Source organism: Mobula hypostoma, chromosome 5, assembly GCF_963921235.1.
Source record: "Mobula hypostoma chromosome 5, sMobHyp1.1, whole genome shotgun sequence".
NCBI lineage: Eukaryota > Metazoa > Chordata > Chondrichthyes > Myliobatiformes > Myliobatidae > Mobula > Mobula hypostoma.
In genome coordinates this window covers 4,886,459-4,909,377 of record NC_086101.1, presented here as the reverse complement: position 1 = coordinate 4,909,377, position 22,919 = coordinate 4,886,459, and the positions used below count along the sequence as shown (strand labels likewise).

Here is a 22,919-nt window from a genome sequence, read left to right as displayed (position 1 = left end):
CTACACCCATGGCTAGGCACAGCTCAAATGCCATCTATAAATTTGCCGATGACATGACTATTCTTGGCAGAATTTCCGATGCTGACAAGGAGGCGTACAGGAGCAAGATAAATCTGCTGGTTGAGTGGTGTTGCAGCAACAACCTGGCTCTCAGCATCCGTAAGACCATGGAATTGATTGTGGACTTTACAAAGGGGAAGTCGAGGGAACACACTCCAATCCTCATTGAGGGATCAGAAGTGGAAAGGGTGAGCAGTTTCACGTTCCTGGGTGACAACATCTCTGATGATCTGTCCTGGGCCCAGTATATTGATGCAATTACAAGAAGGCACGACAGCGGCGATATTTCATCAGGAGTTGAGGAGACTTGGTACATCTCCAAAGGCTCGTGCAGATTTCCACAGATGTACTACGGAGAGCATTCTAACTGATTGCATCACTGTTTGTTATGGATGCAGCACTGCACAGGGTCGGAACAAGCTGCAGAAAGTTGTAAATTCAGCCAGCTCCATCACAGGTACAAACCTCCCCAGCAACACACAGGAAATGCTGGAGGAACTCAGCAGGTCAGGCAGCATCTATGGAAATGAATAAACAGGCCATGACCTTTCTTCAGGACTGAAAAGGAATGGGGAAGATACCAGAATAAAAAGGAGAGGGGAGCTTGAAGGTGACAGGTGAAGCCAGGTGGGACGAAGGGCTGGAAGAGAAGAAAGCAGATAGGAAAGGAGAATGGTCCACAGGAGAAAGGAAAGAGTAGGAGACCAGAGGGAGGGAGACAGGTGAGAAGAGGTAAGAGGCTAGAGTGGGGAATAGAGGGGGAGGGAAGATTTAATTTTACCATAAGGAGAAATCAATATACACGGTTGGAGACTACCCAGATGGAACACAAGGTGTTGCTTCTCCACCCCGAGGGCGGCCTCATCTTGGTACATGGAACGAGATGTCGGAGTGGGAATGGGAATTAAAACATTTGGCCACTGGACATTTCTGCTTGTGGCAGATGGAGCAGAGGTGTTCGACGAAGCAGTCCCCCATTTAGGGATGGGTCTCACCACTGTGGAGGAGGCCACGCTGTGAGCACTGGAAACAGGTGACCCCAGCAGATTTGCAGGTCAACCAGCATCTCACCTGGAAGGACTGTTTGAAGACCTGAATGGAGGTGATGGAGGAGGTGAATGAGAAGGTGTATTGCTTAGGCCAGTTGCAGGGATAAGTGCCCGGAGGAAGGTCAGTGGGGAGGGACAAATGGACAAGGGAGTTAGGGAGGGAGTGATACAAGCGGGAGAAGAGAGAGCAGCGCGCCGCGTGTGTGCAGCCCTCCGGTGAAAAATGATATCGTATCCGTTAAATAGGGGCTGTGGATAATTCTGATTTGATGGAGACGGACGTGAAAGCACAGAGGAACATCTGAAAAAATTTCTGAAACGCCAGTTCACTGCTGTTGTTACTGCGTGTTCGGGAATCTTTTGGAGGGAAGGCCTCAAAATCCCTGGCTTTGTCTGCTGTTGGCGACCGAGATGGAGGTCGAATCGTTCGGATAGAGATGGCGCTCAGTACTCGGTGTCGGAGAGCTGATCAGAGCTCGAAGTTTTCGGATGACTCAGAGTCGGACCGTGGTCGGCATGGCAGGGAGAGTTTTTCTTCCTTCTCCCATCTGCGTGAGATGTGGGACATTTGAGAGACTTTGAACTTTTTACTGTGCTCATGGACTTCTTCATCAAGTTATGGTATTGTTGCACTGTTGTAACTATACGTTATAATTATGTGGCTTTGTTAGTTTTTTTTCAGTCTTGGTCTGTCCTATGTTTTGTGATATCACACCGGAGGAAATATTGTATCATTTCTTAATGCATGCATTACTAAATGACAACAAAAAAGGACTGCGTGTCTTCATAATCTAAATCTAAATCACTGTGGAAAGCAGAGAAGGTGGGGAGGTAAAGATATGTTTAGTGGTAAGATCCCTTTTATCTTACAGTTGCAGAGAATCCCTTTGGAGATGGTGGATGATGTGTTGAATGCAGAGGCTCATGGGTTGGTAGGCAAGGACAAAATGAACTGTCACAGGTAAAGTGATGGGAAGATGGAATCACAGAGAATGCTTGGGAAATGGAGGAGATGTAGGTCAGGGCAGCATCAATAGTGGAGGAAGGGAAAGACCCGTTCTTTGAAGGAGGAGGACATCTCTGATTTCCTGGAAAAGAAAGCCACATCCTAAGAACAGATGCAGTGGAGGCAAAGGAACTGAGAAACGGAAATGGCATTTTTACAGGAGATAGCATGGGAAGACGTATAGTTAAGATAACCATGGAAATTGGTAGTTATAAAAGATGTTGGTTAACAGTTTGTCTCCAGAGATGGAGACAGAGAGGTCAATGTGTCAGAAATGGACCAAGTGAATTTAAGGGCATAGTGGAAGTTAGAGGCAAAGTTGATGAAATTGACGAGCTCAGCATGGGTGCATGAAGCAACACCAATACAGTCATCAATGTAGCAGAGGAAGAGCTGGGCAGCATTACCTGGGAAGGCCTGGAACATGGACTGTTCTACACAGCTAACGAAGAGGCAGACATAGCTGGGCCCACGTGGGTGCCCTTAGCTACCCCTTGAGTCTGGAGAAAGTGGGAGGAGCCAACACAAAAACGGTTGAGGGTGAGGGCCAGTTCTGCCAGATGGAGGAGGGTGGAGTTGGAGGGGGACTGGTTGGTTCTTTTACTGAGAAGGAAGTGGAGAGCTTTGAGGCCTTCCTGATGGGGTATAGAGTATAGGGACTAGCCTCCTCGGCTTTGAGGACACCTTCAAAAGGTAATCCCTCAAGAAAATGTCATCCATCATTAAGCACCCAGAACATGCCTTCCTGTCATTGCTACTGTCAGGGAGCAGGTAAAGGAGCCTGAAGACCCAACTCAACATTTCAGGAACAGCTTCTTCCCTCCCGCTATCAGATTTCTGAATGGACAATGAATCCATGAACATTACTTCACTATTTTTTGTTCTCTTTTTGCACTACTTTCTTAATTTAATTACCTGTATATATATTTTTCTCATTATAATTTATAGTTTTTTATTATTGCCATGTACTGCTGCCACAGACCAACTAGTTTCACGACATATGTCAGTGACGTTAAAGCTGATGCTGAATGTACTCAGGTAAATTTACGGAAGTATATTTTTACAATGGTAGCAAATCCCAACTAGCAAACTCCTTTGAATATTCAGTACTGATGTTTGCTCTACAAGCCTCTAAGCACAAACTCGAACACCCAGAATGTATCCCTTGTGCTGCAGTGTTGTGGGACAGCTCCATCAGGATACAACTGACCAGGTCTGTGAACTGTGCATTACACGATGGGGATCTCTAACAATAGCAGGAAACATTCATCCATTATCTGTAGTTTCACGGGACAGAGTCTGAATGTCCCACTCCCAGTGATTGACTTCACCAGCCAGAAAGTATCAGTTGGAAGTTCAATTTGTGCACAGCTTTTATTTGCTGAGACTGTTTCTGATTTGAGTTTTCATTTGAATGACAGAACCCCAGAATAGTTACCCTTCGGAAAGAAACCACGTAGAAGGTGTCTTCCCTCCTGTCGATAGCGTCCATGAAATCGTAGTAACTCTGCTCTGGGCTCTGGTACACCTGCAGCTGACTGGAGGTCAACCTGTTCAGCAAGAAGAACAATGAGGTAATGGGACACAGTCCACAGGAAGGATGAAGGGCATTCCGCATGCTCTCAGTTCCAGTCACCTCATTACTGGAAGGATGTGGAAGCTTAAGAGAGGGCACAAAGGAGAGACCTAGATTAGAGATCATGTCTCATGATCCTGCACAAGTCCAGAGTGGAGCTTGAAAAACCCAGATTCCATAAAAGGGAGGCACCGTCTAGCGGAGCGGTCATCGTATATGCAACGAAGAGGATGAGAACAGTAATAGGGGACACTAAAGTTGGGGGGATAGATGGGTGATTCTGTTGATGTGAAAAAGAAACAGTTGTTAGTTTGCCTCCCAAGTGCTGCCATCCTCTTCATTGCATATACGATGACCACTCCGCTAGACGGTACCTCTCTGTCAAGGTCTGCGATGTTTCTGAACACGTCCACAATATCCTGAAAAGGGAGGGTGAGCAGCCAGAAGTTGTGGTACAAATTGGTACCATCGACACAAGTAGGAAAAGGGAGGGGGTCCTGAAAACAGAATACAGGCAGTTAGGAAGGAAGCTGAAAACCAGGACCTCGAGGGTGGTAATCTTGGCATTGCTGCCTGTGCCACACGACAGTGAGGATAGGAATTGAATGAGGTGGCAGATAAATGCATGGCTGAAGAATCGGGCAGGGGGCAGGGATTCCGATTTCTGGATCATTGGGACCACTTCTGGGGCCGATATGCCTGTACAGAAGGGAAGGGTTGCACTTGAATCGGAGGGGGACCAGTATCCTTGCAGGCAGGTTTGATAGTGCTGTTGGGAGTGGTTTAAATTAATATGGCAGGGAGATGGGAACCAGGATGATAGAGCTCAGGATGAGCCAGCAGGTTTACAAGTAGATGATGGGTGTAACATGAATGTAAGGAAGGACAAGCCAACCATTTGGTACAAATGCAGACTGAGGCAAAATTCAAAAAGGTGATGAATGTAGAACTCAAGGCGCTGTATTTAAATGCGCGTAGCATTTGGAGCTCGTGGCACAATTAGAAATTGGTCAGTATGACATTGTGAGCATTATTGGGTCGTGGCTGAAAGAAGGTCACAGTGAGAGCTCAGTATCAAAGGACATACTTCGTACTGAAAGGACAGACAGGAGGGCATAGGCGGTGGTGTGGATCTGTTGGTAAGAGATGGAATTACATCTTTAGGAAGAGGTGACATAGGGTCGGAGAACGTCGAATCTTTGTGGGTGGAGTTAAGAAACCGCAAGTTTAAAAAAACTATTATGGGAATCATACATAGATCTGCAAATAGCAGCCAAGATGCGGGGTTGAGATTGCAAAGGGAGCTGGAAAGGGCATGTAATAAGGGTAATGTCACATCTATAATGGGGACTTCAATATGCAAGGGGATTGGGAAAATCAGGTTGGTGTTGGATCACAAGAGAGGGAATTTCTTGAATATCTATGAGATGGCTTTTTACAGGCTCTCTTATATTGGGTGTTGTGTGTAATAATCCAGATTTTATTCAGGAGCTTAATGTAAAGGTACCCTCATGAGGCAGTGATCATAATATGATTGAATTCATACTGCAATTTGAGAGGGAGAAGCACAAGTCACATGCATCAGTATTGCAATGGAATAAAGGGAATTACAGAGGCATGAAAGAGGAACTTGCCCAGGTGGATTGGAGGAGGATACTAGGGAAGGCAGCGGCAGAGCAGAGGTGGCTGAAGTTTCTGGGAATAGTTCACAAGGCGTAGAATGTCCCACAGAAGAAATTGTTCTCAAATGGCAGGGGTAGGCAACTGTGGCTGACAAGGAAAGCTAGATGATTGGGAAGTTTTTAAAATCCAACAAAAGGTAACTAAAAAGCCATAGGAAGGGAAAAGATGAAACACGAGGGCAAACTAGCCAATAATATAAAGCAGGATACTAAAAGTTTATTCAGTAACATAAAGCGTAGAAGGGAGGTGAGAGTTGATATTGGACCACTGGAAAACGATGCTAGTGAGGTAGTAATGGGGCACAAAGAAATGGCAGATGAATTTAATGGGTACCTTGCATCAGTCTTCACTGTGGAAGACACTAGCAGTGTGGCAGAGGTCTGTGAGGGTCAGGGAACAGGAGTGAGTGCCATTGCTATTACTAAGGAAAAAGGGCTAGGCAACCTCAAAGGACTTAAGATGGCTAAGTCCCCTGGGTCAGATGGACTACATCCCAAAGTCCTGAGAGAGGTTGCTGAAGAGATAACGAATGCAATGGTCATGATCTTTCAAGAATCACTTGATTCTGGCATGGTCCCAGAGGACTGGAAAATTGCAAATTTCACTCCACTCTTTAAGAAGGGAGGAAGGCAAAAGAAAGGAAATTATAGGCCAGTTAGCCTAACCTCAGTAGCTGGGGAAGTGTTGGAGTCTGCTATTAAGGATGAGGTTTCAGAACACTGGGAGACTAATGATAAAATAAGTCAGCATGGTTTCTGTAAAGGGAAATCTTGCCTGACAAATCTGTTAAGAGTTCTTCGAGAAAGTAACAAGCAGGGTGGACAAAGGAGAAGCAATTAATGTCATTTACTTGGACCTTCAGAAGGAATTTGATAAGGTGCCACATGAGACTGCTTAACAAACTAAAATTCAATGGCATTTTGGCATGGATAGAGCAATGGCCGACAGGCAGGAGGCAGCGAGTGGGAATAAAAGGGGCTTTTTCTGGTTGCCTGCCAGGGACAAGTGGTGTTCCTCAGGGGTCAGCAATAGGACAACTACTTTTCACATTGTTTGTCAATGATTTAGATAACGGAATTGATGATAATTGTGGCAAAGTTTGCACATGATACAAGGACAGGTGGAGAGGTAGGTAGTGCTGAGGAAGCAGTGCGATTGCAGGACAGACAAATTGGTAGAACAGGCAAAATTGTGCAGATGGAATACGGTGTTGGGAAATGTATGATAACGCATCTTGGTAAAAGGATTAGAAGTGCAGACTATTATCTAAATGGGGAGAAAATTCAAACACCAGAGGTGCAGAGGGACTAAACAGTCCTCGTGCAAGACTCCCAGAAGGTCAATTCACAGGTTGAGTCAGCGGTAAAGAAGGCAAATGCAATGTTGGCATTCATCTCAAGGGGAATAGAATATAAAAGCAAGGAGATAATGCTCAGCCTTTATAAGTCACTAGTCAGGCCGCACTTGGAGTATTGTCAACAGTTTTGGGCCCCTTATCTCAGAAAGGATGTGTTGTCATTGGACAGAGTCCAGAGGAGATTCACAAGGATGATTCTGAAAATGATGGGGTTAACATACGAGGACTGTTTAGCAGCTTTGGGCCTGTACTCATCGGAATTTAGAAGGATGCGGCTGGGGGTGGATCTCATTGAAAAAAGGACTCGATGGGGTGGATATGGAGAGGATGTTTCCTATGGTGGGTGTGTCCAGAACTAGAGGGCACAGCTTCAAGGGGAAACCCTTTACAACAGAGGTATGAAGGAATTTTTTTTAGCCAGAGAGTAGTGAAACTGTGGAATGCTCTGCCACAGACAGCTTTGGAGGCCAAGACCACGAATAGTTTCCTGATCAGTCAGCGCATCAAAGGTTATGGCGAGAAGGCAGGTGTGTGGGATCAGCCATGACGGAATGGCAGAGCAGGCTTGATGGGCTGAATGGCCTAATTCTGCTCCTATGACTTACGGTCTCATAAGAAAGGTTGAACAACCTACAAGCTTTACACTGTGGGGAGAAAGAGGGTGAGGGGTGACTTGATAGAGGGGTTTGGACTTCTTTTAACCCCAGGACAGAAATAACTAATTCAAGGGGGCGTAATAAAGTGATTGGCGGAAAGTGTGGGGGGGGGATGTCAGAGGCAAGTTTGTTTGGTTTTAAGCACAGAGAGTGGTGAGTACGTGGAACGCCCTGCCAGGGGTGATGGTAGATGAAGATACACTGGAGACATTTAACAGACTCTTAGATAGGTACATATATGATAGAAAAATGGGTCTATGTGGGAGGGAAGAGTCAGATTTATCTTAAGATTAAAGGGCCAGCATGACATTGTGGGCCGAAAGGCCTGTACTGCGTGGTCCTGTTCCGTGTTGTAAAATTAGTTTCTACTGAAGTCAATATTGATGTATTTGGGCTGAGGACTTTTACTGGCAACCCTACACCATCACCACTTCAGGCAGTTTTGAAGATAAGCACCTTTCATCTCTCAAGTATGAAAATCTAATCATCACAACATCTCAAATCTTAACCATTTATCTCTCCTCAGTGGGGTTGCTTTGCATTAGAAGAAGCCACATTGATAAGGTAAGGGGTGTTGGTACAGCATTAATAGTTGCCGCAGTGTGCAGCGTAACCACGGTCCCAGTCGGCCACCACTCACCTGGTGTCTGTGTCGGCAGGCTGCGCTGGAATAAAGCGTGGCAGGTTGATTCTCCGCTGCTGCGACCGCTGCCAAGGAGAACACAATTAACATCAAAGTCAGCCCTCCTCCCCAAGGCACTCAAACACGCCCAGACTGAAATGACTGCTTCAGTTCACCCCGGCATACAAGTTCAAGTTTTTCTTTTATGATCCGCAGTGTTTTTCAATCATAGAAGAGATGAACCGGACAAGAAACTTCACTGTGGATTGGAGCCAGAGAGGCTGCTGTGACCGTCTGTGCCGCCATCTTGTGACGCACAAGAGCCGACACCCGAACTAGAGGTCATGGGTTAACTGTGAAAGGTGAAATGTTTAAGGGGTAATGAGGGGGAACTTCTTCACTTAGAAGGTGGTGAGAGTGTGGCACGAGCTGCCAGTGGAAGTGGCAGACGTGGGCTTCATTCCAACATTTAAGAGAAACTTGACTAGGTACATGGATAGGAGAGGTATGGAGAGCTGTGGCCCAGGTGTGGGGCGATGGGATACTAGAATCACAAACAAGAGAAAATCTGCAATTCGTAGGATAATACAATGCCAAGAGGCTGTTTCTGTGCTGTGGTTCTCCATTAACAACTCAATGCAGGGCAAGCACCAGGCCTAGTGGGTGGCCAGTACCTCCAGAAATTCTGAATAAGGAACCTTACAAAAATTGATGCCAATATGAAGAACACAAGCCAGTGGCTATTATTTCATTAGGAGTTTGGGACTTGGTATGTTACCAAAGACTAGCTAATTTCTACAGGTGTACCGTGGAGAGCATCCTAACTGGCCGAATCACCGTCTGGTACGGAGGCAATAGTGCACAGGATCGGAAAAAGCTGCACTGGGTTGTAAATTCAGCCAGCTCCAACAAGGGCTCTAGCCTCCCCAGCATCGAGGATGTCTTCAAAAGGCAATGCTTCGAAAAGATGGCACCCATCATTTAGGACCCCCACCACTCGGGACATGCCCTCTTCTCATTGCTACCGTCAGAGAGGAGGTACAGGGGCCTGAAGACCTACACTCGGTGATTTAGGAACAGCTTCTTCCCCTCTGCCATTAGAATGGTCTATGAACACTACCTGCGTTGCTCTCATTTTGGACTCCCATTTTATTACATACAATAGATGCAGAGATTGGTACAGAGAGCCTTCTGACACTCCAGTGTGGTACTGAGAGTGCTTTTCAAATAAATCAGGATCCCATCAGCTGTCAAAGGCGGACATTAACAAGATAATGTCACACGGGTTGGCAGCAGCCTGAGTTCAGATTCATACATCGAAACCTGCAATTTATTACCTCCTCTTAGTTCACTCTCCTCTCCTGTCAGACTCCTGCTTCTCCAGCCGTTTACCTTTCCCACCTGCCAGGCTTCACCTATCACCTTCTCTCCTCCTTCCCCTTCACCCCACATTTTCCCTCTGGCGCCTTCTCTCTTCCTTTCCAGTCCTGATGAAGGGTCTCGACCCAAATCATTCACCGTTGACTTGTTTCCTTAGACGCTGCCCGTCCTGCCGTGTTTCTCCAACATTTTGCGTGTATTGCTCTAGATTTCCAGCACCTATTGACTTTCCCATGCATTTAGTTAAACACAGAGTTTGTGTTATTAACCGATGACTCAGGATGTGTTGGGGTTAGCGTGCCAAGTGTCACCTTACATTCAGGTGCCAACACAGCACGTCCACAATGTTTGGTCAGACAATAGAAGCAACAGCAAAACAAGTCCCTTCCCTCCCTCACAGCCACGCACCCATGAGAAAGTCTGTCTCCAGGCCTGCAGTTCAACAATTCACGAACAGCTCCTTATGCTGCACCATTTAATTATTTTTGTAATCTGTAGATTTTTATGTTTTTGAGCTGTACGACTACACAGAGCTACAAGTTTTGCAGCACGTCAGTGATATTCAATCTGATTCTAATTCTCCGGGGAGCTCTGCTCCGTATTCCGAAGAACCAACATTTAACTCTCAAGCAGGTCAGTAAAACGACGTGATCTGGTTGTAGTCCCTTTGTTCTATGTAACAGTGTAAGACGTAGGAGCAGAATTAGGCCATTCAGCCCATCGAGTCTGCTCCGCCATTCCATCATGGCTGATTTATTATCCCCCTCAACCTCATTCTCCAGCCTTCTCTCCGTAAGCTTTGAGACCCTGACTAATCAAGAACCTATCAATATCCGCTTTAACTATACCCAGTGGCTTGACCTCCACAGCCAATTCCACAGATTCACCACTCTCTTGCCGAAGAAACTCCTCCTCATCCGTTCTAAAAAGACGTCCCTCTATTCTGAGGCTGTACCCGCTGATCCTAGACTCCCTCACTGTAGGAAACAACCTCTCCACACCCACTCTGTCTGGGCCATTCTATATTTAATAGGTTTCAATGACATCATTCCCCTCAGTCTTGTAAACCGCAACGAGTACAGGCCCAGAGCCAAACACTCCTGGCGCATTAACCTTTTCATTCCCGGAACCGTTCTCGTGAACAACCTCTGGACGGTCAAACGGGGTATGTTGCTTATGTTACTACAGTGACACTCTCAGTGGCTGTAAATTACTCTGGAAGGTTCTAACATGGACTTAGAAAACATTTTCAAAGCCACTTTTAGAAACAGCATACCAGCTGTGAAAATCACAGGTAGGATGAGGTAATTCCTTCATCTACCTCCCTTGCCCTTTGAACACTATACACAGCAGAAATTGGTTTAGACATCAGACTTTGCCCAGGTAGTGTTGGGATAGGCCGATCTTTGGACAAAAGGAAAGTCAAGCTGTTATGTTAAGCAGCCAGGAAAGTGAAGTTGAGGCTGTGATCAGATTAGTCCTGTGTCGCAGCGTAGGTCAGAGGGCTTGTTACATCCTTATGAAGAGCGCCAACAATTCCAAAAAGCTCTTTTGTTTACCGGCTTCATTAATGAGCCAGTACCTCTCCGTTTGGTTTGGCGCTATGCAGCGTAGTGGTCAATAGACAATAGGTACAGGAGTAGGCCATTCGGCCCTTCGAGCCAGCACCGCCATTCACTGTGATCATGGCTGATCATCCACAATCTGTACCCTGTTCCTGCCTTCTTCCCATATCCCTTGACTCCACTATCTTTAAGAGCTCTATCTAACTCTTTCTTGAAAGAATCCAGAGAATTGGCCTCCACTGCCTTCTCAGGCAGAGCATTCCACAGATCCACAACCCTCTGTGTGAAAAAGTTTTTCCTCAACTCCATTCTAAATGGTCTACACCTTATTCTTAAACTGTGGCCTCTGGTTATGGACTCCACCAACATCGGGAACATGTTTCCTGCCTCTAGCGTGTCCAATCCCTTAATAATCTTGTACGTTTCATTCAGATCCCCTCTCATCCTTCTAAATTCCAGTGTATACAAGCCCAGTCGCTCCAATCTTTCAACATATGACATTCCCACCATCCCTGGAATTAACCCAGTGAACCTACGCTGCACTCCCTCCACAGCAAGAATGTCCTTCCTCAAATTTAGAGACCAAAACTGTACACAATATTCAAGGTGGGGTCTCACTAGGGCCCAGTACAATTGCAGAAGAACCTCTTTGCTCATATACTCAACTCCCCTTGTTATGAAGGCCAACATGCCATTAGCTTTCTTCACTGCCTGCTGTACCTGCATGCTTGCTTTCAGTGACTGATGAACAAGGACACCCAGATCTCATTATACTTCCCCTTTTCCTAACCTGATTCAAATAGTAATCTGCCTTCTTGTTCTCAGGGTGGCGGAGTTCAATCTGTCAGATCACGAGACACGAGAGCAGAATTTGGCCATTCAGCCTATTGAGTCTGCCCGACCATTCCATCATGGGTAATACTATCCCTCTCAACCCCATTCTCCTGCCTTCTCCCAGTACCTGACTAACCAAGAACCCATCCACCTCTGCTTTAAATAATACTCAATGACCTGGCCTCTACAGCTGTCTGTGGCAATGAATTCCACAGATTGGACGTCCCTCTATTCTGAGACTGTACTCTCTGGACCTAGACCCACTATAAGAACCAAGTTCCCCACATCCACTCTTTCCAGACCTTTCAAATATTCAATAAGTTTGAATGAGATGTGCAGTTCAGTTACGGTGTCCTCGGTGGGGCAGGGTGGTGTGTGTGTCTGCGTGCCTGTGTACGTACGTGCGCGTAGGCGTGTGTGCCTGTGTGCACATGAGTTAGAATATAAAACATAGAATAGTACAGCACAGTACAGGTCCTTCGGCCCACAATGTTGTGCAGACCCTCAAACCCTGCTTCCCATATAAGCCCCCACCTTAAATTCCTCCATATACCTGTCCAGTAGTCTCTTAAACTTCACTAGTGTATCTGCCTCCACCACTGACTCAGGCAGTGCATTCCACGCACCAACCACTCTGAGTAAAAGACCTTCCTCTATTATCCCCCTTGAACTTCCCAGCCCTTACCGTAAAGCCATGTCCTCGTGTATTGAGCAGCGGTGCCCTGGAGAAGAGGCGTGCGTGTGCGTGCATGCGTGCGCCTGTTTTCTTTCTCTCTGGGTGCTCTGGTTTCCTCCCACAGTCCAAAGCAGGACTGGTTAGATAGATAGATAATGTATTGATCCCACAAGAAATAACAATGTCACAGTGCACAGTACATTACAAGGGCACAGATATACAAATATTAAAAAGTAAGAAAGAATAAAAAGTAAGTTGCCTCAAACAGTCTAACAGGAGGGGCTATAGATTGACTCATTATAGAGTCTAATGGCCAAGGGTAAGAATGACCTCATATAGCACTCTTTGGAGCAGAGCAGTTGTCTTAGTCTTTTACTAAAAGTGCTCCTTTGTTCAGCCAAGGTGGCATGCAGAGGGTGAGAAATATTGTCCAGAATTGCCAGGATTTTCCGTAGGGTCCTTTGTTCTACCACAGTCTTCAGTGTGTCCATTTGACTCCTATAACAGTGCCAGCCTTTCTAATCAGTTTATTGAGCCTGTTACTTCGCCCGTGTTGATGCCATTGCCCTAGCACGCCGTCATGGCAACAATGTGAATTGGTCATTGTTGACCATTAGGCTATGGTTAAGGTCAATGGGTTGCTGGCTGGCACCCATCAGCAGTGGGCCTGTTCCATGCTGCATCTCTAACTAAAACAGTACCCTGATCTGACAACAAAACAGTACCCTGATATGACAACAATGGTTCAAGCCTCAAAATAACTGGCATATTGTAAACAATTTCTGCAGCATTGTATTCAATACTGTGAATACATCCAACATTGTGTCGCCTCATCGTAGGAAGGATGTGGAAGCTTTATAGAAGGTGCAGAAGAGATCTACTGCACCAGGATGCTGTCTTATGAGGAGAGGCTGAGTGAGCTAGGGCTTTTCTCCTTACGGTTAAGGAGGATGCGAGCTGACTTGATAGAGGTGTATGAAATGATTCAAATAGAGTGGACAGCCAGAGACGGAAATGGTACGAGGGGGCTTCATTTTATGGTGACCGGAGGAAAGTATAATGGGGGTGGGGGGTGGAATGTTAGAGGCAGGTTTTTTTTCTTTTACATAGAGTGCAGTAGGTGTGTATAACGTGCTGCCAGGGGTGGTGGTACAGGTAGATACACCAGGGCCATTTGAGAGACCCTTAGACTCATGATCGGAAAATGGAGAGAAGGATCAGATTGATCTCAGAGTAGGTTAAAGTGTTGGCACAACATGGCGGCCCGTAAGGTCTATACTGTTCTTTTCAATGTTCTATTAGTGGTGCAATAAAAGTTTCCTGTGAGCCACCTAGTAGATCAGATCAGCAGCTAGATCAAAGGGGGAGAGGAAAGAGAAAAGCAGAAACACACTCTCTAATCCAGCCAGCATCCTGGGAAATCTCCTCAGCACCCTCTCTAAAGCTTCCACATCCTTCCCAGAATGAGGCCACCAGAACTGAATGCATATTCCGTCTGGTCTAACCAGGGTTTTATAGAGCTGCAACATTATGTAAGGGGTTTCTTTTTTTTGGTCACTGTGTAGTCTAAGTAAAATGGCTTCTTTGTTATGTTAACTGCTGAGGAAGTCCTCCCGCTAGCAGTTTGTTTGGATCACGTAAGAAGGTGTTACGAACCAATTGGGATAGTTGTTATGCTTTTGGTGTGTCTGTAAGATATTGTATGCGCGGGGTTTTGGGGAGAAGGCGGGAGCGAGAGAGAGAGAGGATGGACAACGTGCTGTGAGTCTGCTAACGGGGTCGGACCCCGAGCAGGAGTCCGAGGTCCAGGGTGAGGAGACGGACTCCTGTGGAGCGTCTGGTTGACCACCATTGTTGGTCCCAGGCGGCCGGTAGAGGTGGTCCGAGGGGTCGCAGAGTGAAGAAGGGTCCTGAGCTCCAACTGTTTGGCAACGAAGAGATTGAACTTTGATAAGTGTGGAGCCTTTTATTTTCCTGAATATATTTTATTCTCTATTAATTGTATAGCTTCAGTAATATCTGTAAACTGTAAATCATTTAATCGTATCTGGTGTATTATCTGTTATTTGGGCGGGGTGGGGTACATCACACAGCATCCACACAAACTAATTACCCAGTTTAGCGGGGCCGAGGGCTGTTTCCCTAGACGACAGCGAGCCGAGCGACCCTGAGGCTTGCCGGGGGGGGCTACAATTACATCACTGCTCTTTAACTCAATCCCCCGACTAATGAAGGTCAACACACCATTTACTTTCTTAACCACCCTATCAACTAGTATTCTGCCTATCAAGTAGTAACCTCGTATTCTGCCTTCAAGTTCAAACTTCTGAAGTGCATCTCTTCACACATCTCCAGACTGAACTCCATCTGCCACCTCAGTCCAGCTCTGCATCCTGTCAATGCCCTGTTGTAACTTACTATGCACACCATCACCAACCCACCATTCCATTTCCCCATCCAAGTCATGAGTTTACTGTATGCTTCGATACAAGTGTGATGAATAAAGCTCACCTTTAAATCTTTATACAATATACTCAGTGGGGGGATGGATACTACTGCAGTCCAATGAATTTTTGATTGAACAGTGGCAACCCCAGAATTGAGGGACGCCCATTTAGGACAGAGGGGAGGAGGAATTTATTTAGCCAGAGGGTGGTGAATCTGTGGAATTCATTGACACAGATGGCTGTGGAGCCCAAGTCATTGAGTATATTTAAAGTGGAGGTTGATAGGTTCTTGGTTAGTAGGAGTGGTTTAGATGTTTCAGAAAGGACAGGGAGGGAGGCAAAAGAGGTGGGGACGTGGCACTGTCGATCAGAGATAGTGTCATGGCTGCAGAAACGGAGGAAGTCATGGAGGAATTGTCTACTGAGTCTCTGTGGGTGGAATTTAGGAACAGGAAGGGGTGAATAACTCTACTGGGTGTGTTTTTATAGACCACCCAATAGTAACATTGAGGAGCGGATAGGGAGACAAATTCTGGAACAGTGCAGTAATAACAGGGTTGTTGTGATGGGGGATTTTAATTTCCCCAATGCTGATTGGCATCTCCCAAGAGCAAGGGGTTTAGGTGGGGTGGAGTTGTTAGGTGTGTTCAGGAAGGTTTCCTGACAAAATACATAGATAAGCCTACAAGAGGAGAGGCTGTACTTGATCTGGTATTGGGAAATGAATCTGGTCAGGTGTCAGGTCTCTCAGTGTAACAGTATTTTGGAGATAGTGATCACAATTCTATCTCCTTTACCATTGCATTGGAGAGGGATAAGAATAGACAAGTTAGGAAAATGTTTAATTGGAGTAAGGGGAAAATATGAAGCTATCAGGAAGGAACTTGGAAGCATAAATTGGGAACAGATATTCTCAGAGAAATGTACTGCAGAAATGTGACAAATGTTGAGGGGAACGTTCTGCATAGGTACATTCCAATGAGACATGGAGAAGATGGTAGGGTACTGGAACCGTGGTGTACAAAGGCAGTTGAAAATCTAGTCAAGAAGAAAAACTTACAAAAGGTTCAAAACACTAAGTAATGATAGAGATCTAGAAATTTATAAGGGTAGCAGAAAGGACCACAAGAATGAAATTAGGAGAACCAGAAGGGGACATGAGAAGGTCTTGGTGAGCAGGATTAAGGAAAGCCCCAAGGAATTCTACAAGACTGTGAAGAGCAAGAGGATAAGATGTGAGAGAGTAGGACCAATCAAGTGTGACAGTGGAAAAGTGTGAATGGAACCGGAGGAGGTAGCGGAGGTACTTAATGAATACTATGCTTCTATATTCACTACGGAAAAGGACCGTGGCGATTGTAGGGCTGACTTACAGCAGACTGAAAATCTTGAGGATACCGACATTAAGAAAGAGGATGTGCTGGAGCTTCTGGAAAGTATCAAGTTGGATAAGTCTCTGGATCCTACTGTGGGAAGCGAGTGAGGGAGGATATTGCTGAACCTGTCAATGGGGACAGGAGAGGTTCCAGAGGATTGGAGGGTTGCAGATGTTGTTCCCTTATTCAAGAAACGGAGTAGAGATAGCCCAGGAAATTACAGACCATGAGTATTACATCAGTGGTTGGTAAGATGATGGAGAAGATCCTGAGAAGCAGGATTTATGAACATTTGGAGAGGCACAGTATGATTAGGAATACTCAGCATGGCTTTGTCAAAGGCAGATCATGCATTACGAGCCTGACTGAATTTTTTGAGGATGTGATTAAACACATTGATGAAGGAAGAGCAGTAGGTGTAGTGTATATGGATTTCAGCAACGCATTTGACAAGGTACCCCATGCAAGGCTTATTGAGAATGTAAGGAGGCATGGGATCCAAGGGATCCTTGCTTTGTGGATCCAGAACTGGCTTGCCCACAGAAGGCAAAGTGTGGTTGTAGACGGGTCATATTCTGCATGGAGGTCGGTGATCAGTGGTGTGCCTCTGGGGTCTGTTCCGGGAACCTTACTCTTTGTGATTTTTATAAATGACCTGGATGAGGAAGTGAAGGGATGGGTTAGTAAGTTTGCTGATGACACAAAGGTTGGGGGTGTTGTGGATAGTGTGGAGGGCTGTCAGAGGTTACAGCGGGACATTGACAGGATGCAAAACTGGGTTGAGAAGTGGCAGATGGAGTTCAACCCAGATAAGTGAGAGGTGGTTCATTTTGGTAGGTCAAATATGATGGCAGAATATAGTATCAATGGTAAGACTCCTGGCAGTGTGGAGGATCAGAGGGATCTTGGGGTCCGAGTCCATAGGACACTCAAAGCTGCTGCGCAGATTGACTGTGTGGTTAAGAAGGCGTACGGTGCATTGGCCTTCATCAATCGTGGAATTGAGTTTAGGAGCCGAGAGGTAATGTTGCAGCTATATAGGACCCTGGTCAGACCCACTTGGAGTACTGTGCTCAGTTCTGGTCACCTCACTACAGGAAAGATGTGGAAACTTTAGAAAGGGTGCAGAGGAGATTTACAAGGATGTTGCCTGGATTGGCGAGCATGCCTTATGAGAACAAGTTGAGTGAACTTGGCCTTTTCTCTTTGGAGCGACGGAGGATGAGAGGTGACCTGATAGAGGCACATAAGATGATGAGAGGCACTGATCGTGTGGATAGTCAGAGGCTTTTTCCCAGGGCTGAAATGGCTAACACGAGGGGACACAGTTTTAAGGTGCTTGAAAGTAGGTACAAAGGTGATGTCGGGGTAATTTATTTATTTACTCAGAGAGTGGTGAGTGTGTGGAATGGGATGCCAGCGACGGTGGTGGAGGCGGATACAATAGGGTCTTTTAAGAGACTCTTGGATAGGTACATGGTGCTTAGAAAAATAGAGGGCTATGGGTAACACTAGGTAATTTCTAAAGTACATGTTCGGCACAGATTTGTAGGCCGAAGGGCCTGTATTGTGCTGTAGGTTTTCTCTGTTCTGAGTGTCAAAGGTTACTGGAAGAAGACAGGAGAGTGGGGTTGAGGGGGATAGTAGACTCAATGGGCTGAATTTCTAACTTGCTGCTTTGCCTTATTGTCTTAGTAAGGCAAAGCACCAAATGGGAGAAGATTGGACAGGCGGCTGACGTATAAATGCTGGATCATTTCTCCCTACCGTGCCCTGTTTAAATTTCTTCTGACGTTTTGGCTTCTCATTGGACTTTGTCCTGTCAATCTGGTGCCGGTGAATCCAGCCTCGAAGCTCATCGGCCAATCTGAGGAGACAAGAGGAAATCACAATGTGCCTGCCATCTCACAGTTCAACATGCCCCATCCAAAACTATGGTATATTCACTAACACAAGAGGCTCTGCAGATACTGGAATCCAAAACAAAACGCTGGAGGTAATCAGCAGGACCCGAAGAAGGGTCTCAGCCCAACACGCTGAACGTTTATTCCTTTCCATAGATGTTGCCTGACCTGCTGAGTTCCTCCAGCAATTTGAATGTGTAAAGAATTAGTTATGGCTTCATTTCTATGACGCCATAAGACTTTGGAGCAGAATTAGGTCATTCAGCCATCAAATTTGATCTGCCACTTGATTTTAGCCAATTTAGAAATTTCTCCTCATCTCTGTTCTGAAGGGATACCTTTTATTTATTAGCAAAGTCCATATATGTTGCTATAAAGCAGCTTGATATTGATACTCTTGCAAGCACTTACAGTGAAATAAACAAATACAACTGTATTCACTAAAAACTCTACACAAGGTGACTCACAACCAAGGGGGAAGAGAAGATAAATTACGAAAGTTAAGAAACATATCTGAGAACATAAGTTGTAATGAGTTCTTGGAAGTGAGTCTGTAAGTAATAAATCAGTTTAAACCCAGCAGGTCAGGCAGCACCTATGGAGGGGGATAAACAGTTGACGTTTCCGGCCGAGACCCTTCCTGAGAACCAGAAGAGAAAGGGGGTAGAAGCCAGAATAAGGTGTGAGAGCTCAAGATGGCAGGTGATGAGTGAGACATGGTGAGGGGAAAGGTGGGTTGAGTGTGAGTGGGTGGGTAGGGAAGGGGGATGAAGTAAGAAGCTGGGGAGTGATAGGGGAAGATGTACAGAGCTGAAGAAGGAGCAATTTGATAGGCCTGTGAGTCCCGGCCAGGAGGCGGCATGCGATGGGGTTGGAGGTCTGGGGTGTGGGGTGTCTGTGTGTGTGTGTGTGTGTGTGTGTGTGTGTGTGTGTGTGTGTGTGTGTGTGGGGGGGGGGGTGTGGGGGGTGTGTGTGGGGGGGGGGTGTGTGGGGGGTGTGTGTGTGGGGGGGGTGTGGGGGTGTGTGTGGGGTGTGTGTGTGTGTGTGTGTGTGGTGTGTGCGCGTGTGTGTGGGGTGTGTGCGCGTGTGTGTGTGTGTGTGTGTGTGTGGTGTGTGTGTGTGTGGTGTGTGTGTGTGTGGGGTGTGTGCGCGTGTGTGGGGTGTGTGTGTGGTGTGTGTGTCTGTGTGTGTGTCTGTGTGTGTGGTGTGTGTGTGTGTGGGGTGTGTGTGTGGGGTGTGTGCGGGGTGTGTGTGTGGTGTGTGTGTCTGTGTGTGTGTGGGGTGTGTGTGTGTGTGTGTGTGTGGTGTGTGTGTGTGTGGGGTGTGTGCACGTGTGTGTGCGTGTGTGTGTGTGTGTGTGGGCGTGTGTGTGGGGTGTGTGCGCGTGTGTGTGTGGTGTGTGTGTGTGGGGGGTGTGTGTGTGTGGGGTGTGTGCGCGTGTGTGGGGTGTGTGCGCGTGTGTGGGGTGTGTGTGGGGTGTGTGTGCGCGTGTGTGGGGTGTGTGGGGTGTGTGTGTGTGTGGGCGTGCGTGTGGTGTGCGCGCGCGTGTGTGTGTGTATATATATATATATATATATATATATATATACATATACACACATATATATATATATATACATACACACACACACACATATATATATATAAAGGGGCTTGCTATGTTCTGTTGTGTTCTGCTAAGCATTGTGGACGTGCTATGTTGCACCTGAATGTCTGGTGACACTTGCATATCCTCAGACCATGCTGCTTGTTGATGTAAATGACTCAAATCGTTGCCAGTTTCGATGCACATCTGATAGATAAATCTCCGTTTGGAATCCTGGAAGTCTCCTTTCCTGAAGGTGTGCAGCAGTTCAAAGTCAGGGCTATTTCATTACCTTCCCAAGAGCAAAACCTTCCAGCTTTGGCATTGGCACCCACTGTTTCGTATTACCCATTGTAATTTGACGTGCAAGACCTTCATCTGAGAAAACATCTCACCACAGCCTTCGAGAAATAAAACCGACAAGTACAAAGCCGTCTAGCACTCATCCCCTTGTTAATCTTCTCTTTGTTGAATGCTCAATGTGATCACAATTCCTTACACGACACTGACCAGAAAATTTTTGTTCAGCCCACTCCGAGCCTGTTCTCTCTCGGCTGAAGAATGACCCATTCCACCACTTTACACGTTAAATGTAATGTGTCCCTGTCTGGTGCACCCCTCCTCCCAGTACCCTCTGCCCCGCTGTGCGGCCTCTTTGGTGTGCACCTCATCTTCCCAGTACCCATTTTCTCCTCCCCAGGAGACCCCCTCTTCCCTCGTGTGGTCTCCAACTTGGTGTGCACCCCTCTTCCCAATTCCCTCTCCCTCCCCACACAGGTACACTCCCCTCCCGGTGTGCATTCCCTCTTCCCAGTTCCAACACCCCACCCCCTGTGCAGTCCCCTCCTCAGTGTGCACTCCCTTTTCCCAGTTCCCTCTCTCCCCTGTGCGGTCCCCTGCTCGGTGTGCATCCCCTCTTTCCAGTTCCCTCTCCCCTCCTCAACGTGCACCCCCTCTCCCCAGTTCCCTCTCTCTTCCCATATGCTCTTATTCTCTGTGTGCATTCCCTCTTCCCAGTTTCCTTTTCTCCCTGTCTGTGCCTCCAGCGCACTCTGCCCTCTGCCTCCCTGGCACGTTTAACCAGAGAAAGGGCAGCATTGTGCTTTTCACGTGAGGTTGCAGCTCACAGTGTCGCATCCCCAACCTTTGTGTCCTTGCTCACGTGCTGCAGTGCGGTCCCAGCCTCAAGGGAAAATTCCTGGCTGGACCTGGATGTGAACGGCTCGAACACCTACCGAAGCGACTCTGTTTTGTTGAACTGACGACAGTCGGAAGTGGGGAAGAGGATGTGGTCGATGTCACGAAGTACCAGATCCTTGACGTCGGAGTAGGCCATGGTGATGTTGCTGCAAGTGACAGGGAGAGAAGTTGGCAGCAGTTAACGGAGTGCAGAAATGCAAAGTGTCACCAGTACCGGGACCTCCTCACTGACTGGCAGCACAGCCTGCTACATGGAGCTGGTTTTGTGACCAGATATACCAGGGATGGCCAACCGATGGCATGCATGACCAAGATGGCATGTGAAAAATATTTTGTTGGCACACAGCATGCAGTATAGAACCCCTTAATCCTTCAATCCCCACCCATAATAATAATTTTTAGCCAGAGGGTGGTGAATCTATAGAATTTGTTGCCACGGGCGGCAGTGGAGGCCAAGTCATTGGGTGTATTTAAGGCAGAGATTGATAGGTATCTGAGTAGCTAGGGCACCAAAGGTTACGGTGAGAAGGCGGGGGAGTGGGACTAAATAGGAGAATGGATCAGCTCATGATAAAATGGCGGAGCAGACTCGATGGGCCGAATGGCCAACTTCTGCTCCTTTGTCTTATGGTCTTAATAAAAAAAAACAACTATTTTCACTTTGTAAAAAGAAGGTTGAGGAACCGGACCGAGAATGGGGTGGTAGTGATAACCTGAAGCCCACCATGAGGCACGACAGCTCCTCTACTTTTCTAGGAGTTTGCGTAGATTTGGCACATCATTAAAAACTTTGATAAATATCTGCAGGATGTCATCCAGAACATGCCCTCTCCTCATTGCCACCATCGGGGAGGAGCTACAGAATTCTGAAGGCACACACTCAATGATTCAGGGACAGCTTCTTCCCCTCTGCCACCCCATTCCTAAATGGACAGCGAACCCATGAGAAAACACTACCTCACCACTCTTTTCCTCGCTTTTTGCACAATTTATTTAACTTTTAGATTATACACACACATTTCTTACCGCAATTCACAGTTTTTATTACTATGCATTGTAACGTACTGCTACTGCAAAACAACAAACTTCACGACGTATGCCAGTGATTTAAACCTGATTCTGATCTCTGTGGAGAGAATCCTAACTGGGCTGGTATGGAAATACCAATGCCCAGGAATGCGTGGTCGTGCACTTTGGCAGTAGAAATAAATGTATGGACTGTTTTCTAAACGGGGAGAAAATCCAGGAATTTGAGATGCAGAGGGACTTTGAAGTTCTTGTGCAGAACACCGTAAAGGTTAACTCGCAGGTTGAGTTGGTGGTGAGGAAGGCAAATGTAATGTTAGCATTTCTTTCAAGAAGTCGAGAATACAAAGGCAGGGATGTGATGCTGAGGCTTTATAAGGCACTGGTGAGGCCTCACCTTGAGTATTGTGAACAGTTATGGGCCTCTCATCTTAGAAAAGATGTGCTGGCATTGGATAGGGTCCAGAGGAGGTTCACAAGGATGATTCTGGGAATGAAAAGGTTATCACAGGAGGAATGTTTGATGGCTCTGGCTCTGTACTCTCTGGAATTCAGAAGGATGAGGCGAGGATCTCATTGAAGCCTTTCGAATGTTGAAAGTCCTAGAGAGAGTAGATGTGGAACGGACGTTTCCCATGCTGGGAGAGTCTAGGACAAGAGGGCACAATCTGAGGATAGAAAGGCGCCCTTTCAAAGCAGAGATGCAGAGAGATTTCTTTAGCCAAAGGGTGGTGAATGTGGAATTCCTTGCCACAGGCAGCTTTGGAGGCCAGGTTGTTGGGTGTATTTAAGGCAGAGATTGATATGTTCTTGATTGGACATGGGATCAAAGGTTACGGGGAGAAGGCCGGGAACTGGGATTGAGGAGGAGAGAGAAAAAACAATCAGCATGATTGAATGGTGGAGCAGACTTGACG

General features: G+C 46.6%; 1 protein-coding gene across 1 annotated transcript in view; it reads right to left on the bottom strand.

Moving 5' to 3' along the window:
* atf6b (activating transcription factor 6 beta) overlaps nucleotides 1-22,919 on the bottom strand; it is a 156,080-nt gene that overhangs the window by 9,574 nt on the left and 123,587 nt on the right. The window contains exons 11-14 of the mRNA XM_063047913.1: nucleotides 21,012-21,122; nucleotides 18,055-18,154; nucleotides 8,028-8,095; nucleotides 3,554-3,665 (exon numbers count right to left, since the gene is read on the bottom strand). Coding sequence (XP_062903983.1) covers nucleotides 3,554-3,665; nucleotides 8,028-8,095; nucleotides 18,055-18,154; nucleotides 21,012-21,122 — 391 coding nt within the window. The remainder of the gene's footprint in view (nucleotides 1-3,553; nucleotides 3,666-8,027; nucleotides 8,096-18,054; nucleotides 18,155-21,011; nucleotides 21,123-22,919) is intronic.